General features: G+C 36.0%; 1 protein-coding gene across 5 annotated transcripts in view; it reads right to left on the bottom strand.

The window, feature by feature from the left end:
- The window catches only part of ZEB1 (zinc finger E-box binding homeobox 1), a 552,334-nt gene that overhangs the window by 65,857 nt on the left and 482,678 nt on the right, over positions 1-3,799 (bottom strand). For 3 of the 5 annotated variants that reach the window (XM_069086426.1, XM_069086431.1, XM_069086427.1), the window contains one exon: positions 2,485-2,520. The exons of the other annotated variants lie outside the window; for them this stretch is intronic. In XM_069086426.1, coding sequence (XP_068942527.1) covers positions 2,485-2,520 — 36 coding nt within the window. The remainder of the gene's footprint in view (positions 1-2,484; positions 2,521-3,799) is intronic. 5 annotated transcript variants of the gene reach the window in all.

The raw sequence follows: 3,799 nt of genomic DNA, 5'->3' as shown, positions 1-3,799 counted from the left end.
TCTCTGTCTCTCTCTCTGTGTCTCTCTCTCTCTGTCTCTCTCTGTCTCTCTCCGTCTCTCTCCACCCTTCCTCCCGCAGACATATTAACAAACAGACCAAACATCTCTTAGAGCTCTGCAGGTGTGGGGAGCCAATTTCTCGATAATAAATTACCTCACATGATATGTAGTTTTGGTAGGTATCCAATTTTATTATTTAATCGCATAAATCTGGCCAAGGGAACACGATGAATTTTGATGGAGTCAAGGGGAAGTAAGACTAGAATTTTGATTGCATCTATCTAATGGAGGGTTGTGGATGTACTGACTGGTACTTAGGTGAGGTGATCGAGGACATTTCTGAAGTTGATTTGACTAGTTTGGGTTCTACCTCCATACTCTGGACCATCTTCTTTGTAGTGGGAAATCTTAAGGTAAAAAGTGGCCCTTTGGAAGATTCTGAAAGAGCTGAAAATGGGCTGGAGAAATCTAGGAGATCTAAGAGTGGATTGTGTTCTAGGAAAAAAAAAGGCTGTGAAGCTGTGTCCTCAATACAGGCTCATTTTTGTGGCTTCTTAGGGAGACTTGGAGAAGATGTTGCTGTTGGACATGCTCTCAGCCATACCACCCAAGAAGGGATAGCAAGGCCAGTGGCAGAGTACATTTCCCCAGATGGGGAAAAGAGGTGACTTGCAATTCTAAGTTCACTTCCCTTCTGAGGGGCATCCAAACTACAAGTTGGTACTCTCAGTCTGGAGGACTGTATGGGCAGGTTCTTGGGCAGAACGTGGGACTCAGCAAAGAAAAGAATTCTACCAGTTGATTCTGGCATATTGAAGTCCTTTGAGTTTTCTGAATTTTGCCTATGGAATGAAATAAAGGATGCCCTGTATCCAATATGAATTGTTACTTTCTGCACTTATATGGGAGCTAGGTCTCTGGTATTCACATTTGGGGAAACCTACATTCCAGACATGGGGGTGGGAAGAGCCAGCCAGTACAAAGGCATAGAGCAGGGAGATGGGAATGTCTTGTACAAAGAACAAACGATATTTTAGTTCCTGACGAGTAACTCTGGGTGGAGATGAAATGAACTAAAGAGATAAGATTTGGGGGCTGCTCCCAAGATTGAACCTGGTCTGTGTAAGCTCTGAACTTGGGGGTAGTGGGCCATGAGTAAACTAATATTTTAGGGGAAAAATATAGCCAGTATTTAAATGTTCTCAGGAAACCCTCATTCATATCCCAGAGAATACTATGATTCTATAGGAAATTCTACAATAGACAATCCAAAACCCAAAACAAGATAGGTTAGTTGATATAATAACTTAGCAAAATGGAAAGTTTGCATGCATAAAATGTTGGTGTTTCTACTCAAAGAAAGCAGAATAAAAACAAGAGATCATCAAAAGTATAACAGATACTTCTCTACTCTCACAAGTCTAGAGGCCAGACTGCCCACAACTACATTTATATATTCCAATTCCAACCTTTGACTGAAGAAATACAGAATCTGTTGGTTAGCTAATCAGTGACACATTCTCAACCTGTTCATTATCAGTTTCTAGATTTAATTAAAGCAATAGAATACCATGAACCCAAGGAAAAAGTATGTGACATTAAAAAGTTAATGTGTTCTTATTATTAGAATCACACAGAAAATATTAAATTGTCTTTAATTTCAGCAGAAAAACTATACCCCATTAATCATATTCTAACTTCATAAAATCTCAGAATATTAGACACAATAGCACTACTGAAACTAAAATTTTTATATCTAGAATGATACTGACACCTTGGAAACCTATAGACGATAAAATTAACCACAAACACAATATCCCCAGGAAATCACAAGTTTAAACAGTCAGAATAACCATAATTCAAAATAACAAGTACTGTTTTTCTCAATAGAGTTGTAGCAAAACCAGATTGCATCATTGTTATATTCACTGTATTCCATACATCCTTTAAAGTACATTCACGTAGCTTCTTTTCAGTATTAGTGATTACCATATAATGCACATAAACTACACTAATTATGGCCCCATGCTGTTAAACATCTGTTTTTCAGGTAATTAACGCAAAAAATGATTTTAATTAAAAATCATATAAATACAATTCAACAAAATAGCACTACCACACTGAACCAAATACAATTATACTTCCTTATAATCTTATATTAAATCATTAAGCTCTATGCAAGGAAGTTCAAATGTTTTAAAATAATACAATTATATAGTAGATCAGTATAAACTGTAGCTTTGAGCTCTGGGATAGACATAGAATACATATAAAATAAAGATTAACTTTCAGTTCACTTCAGGTGTTAATAGTGTTATGTGTTACCCAAGACCACAGGTAGAGAACATTTCTTTGTACTGTTGACACAAACATAGTTTTCCTGTTATTAAGGCCACTTAATATTAATTAATTATGGATCTAATTGTACTCTGTCCATCCCCAGCCAAATCCCCAAACCTGCAGTCAGAGCATGAGAAGACAAACCTTTCACACAAGGTCTACAATTCAGAGGGGAACATCCTGGAAAAAAGAAAAAAACAAATAAACATCGAATGTGCTTCTAAGAATATGGGACAGTCAATCAACCAGTAAAAATATTTTGAATGACCACAATGTGTTAACTTTGCCCAGCCCAAAATCTCAGAAGAATCCTATGAGATAAGAATGACTTCCCAGCATCTCTAGGGATCAAAGATGGTGGTGGGAGGGTCTCTGAACAAATACCTTGATTGTTCTTTACCCTGATGGACTATATGCAAGAAAAGAAACAAATAGGAAAAACTGATGGTCCTGAAATTCTTCCTAGGGAATGAGATGCTCTGGAGTAGAATTACTCTGTTATAACATGATTTTAAAATATTAGATTCTTAAGGAGATGAATGTGTTACAGAGCTGCCTTCTCTTTCTGATGAAACAATTTACACAGAGTGTGTGCATAATGAATGCCTTTTCATTCATTTGGTGCACTAAGGAATTATTCTTGATAGTAAGCAATACAGGAAAGCATAGGGTACGGCAGTGGTGTCTAATTAAAATTGAATTCAATTCCTGCAGGTAACACCAAAAACCACAAACCAACATCATCTATGTTTAAGTTTATTTTTATTTTTATTTTGTTAAACATTTCCCAGTTACTCTATAATCTGGTGAGGGTTGCACTTGGGAGTCTGGGGTGAGGTTGGCATTTCTGGAGCAGGACACCAATAAGAGAAAAGCTGGGAAAGGGGCACATGAAATATGGAGACACAGTCATTAGAAAATTTCTGAGCCACAGCAACTTTATTGCTTGATTTTTCCTCTATCAAAAAGCTTCATTTAAGTACTAGAACCAAACTTCCAACTGTTTCCTAGAAATTGCTTCCTGTTCTTTCTATCACATCACCAAAAATCAAATTGGGTGAACTAATTTCATTCCCTCAAATTATCTACTGATTTCCTTATTTTTGTTAAAGGTAACATAATTCCCAGAATCAAATATCTCACAGTTCAAAGAACTCTGACATCATTTAATCAAGCCTAGACTATATAGGAAGAACCACATCTTGATCCATTTTTACATCCATTATATTATCATGGATCCCTTTGGCAATCTGGCAAAATCTATGGGTCCCTTTTCAGAATAATAGTTTTCAATGCACAAAAATAAAATACGTAAGACTACAACTGAAAACATATAGAAATAAAATTATCAAAATATATGATACATAGAACACCCATATACAGAACATGTAAGTATGTATAGCTATATAACATATCTATCTATCTATCTATCTATCTATCTATCTATCTATCTATCTAT

Source organism: Petaurus breviceps, unplaced genomic scaffold (assembly GCF_028583685.1).
Source record: "Petaurus breviceps papuanus isolate PSGF00001 unplaced genomic scaffold, PetGlider_PUasm1.0 178, whole genome shotgun sequence".
Classification (NCBI taxonomy): domain Eukaryota; kingdom Metazoa; phylum Chordata; class Mammalia; order Diprotodontia; family Petauridae; genus Petaurus; species Petaurus breviceps.
Note: the sequence above shows the minus strand (reverse complement) of the source record. Positions and strands in the feature narration are given on the sequence as shown.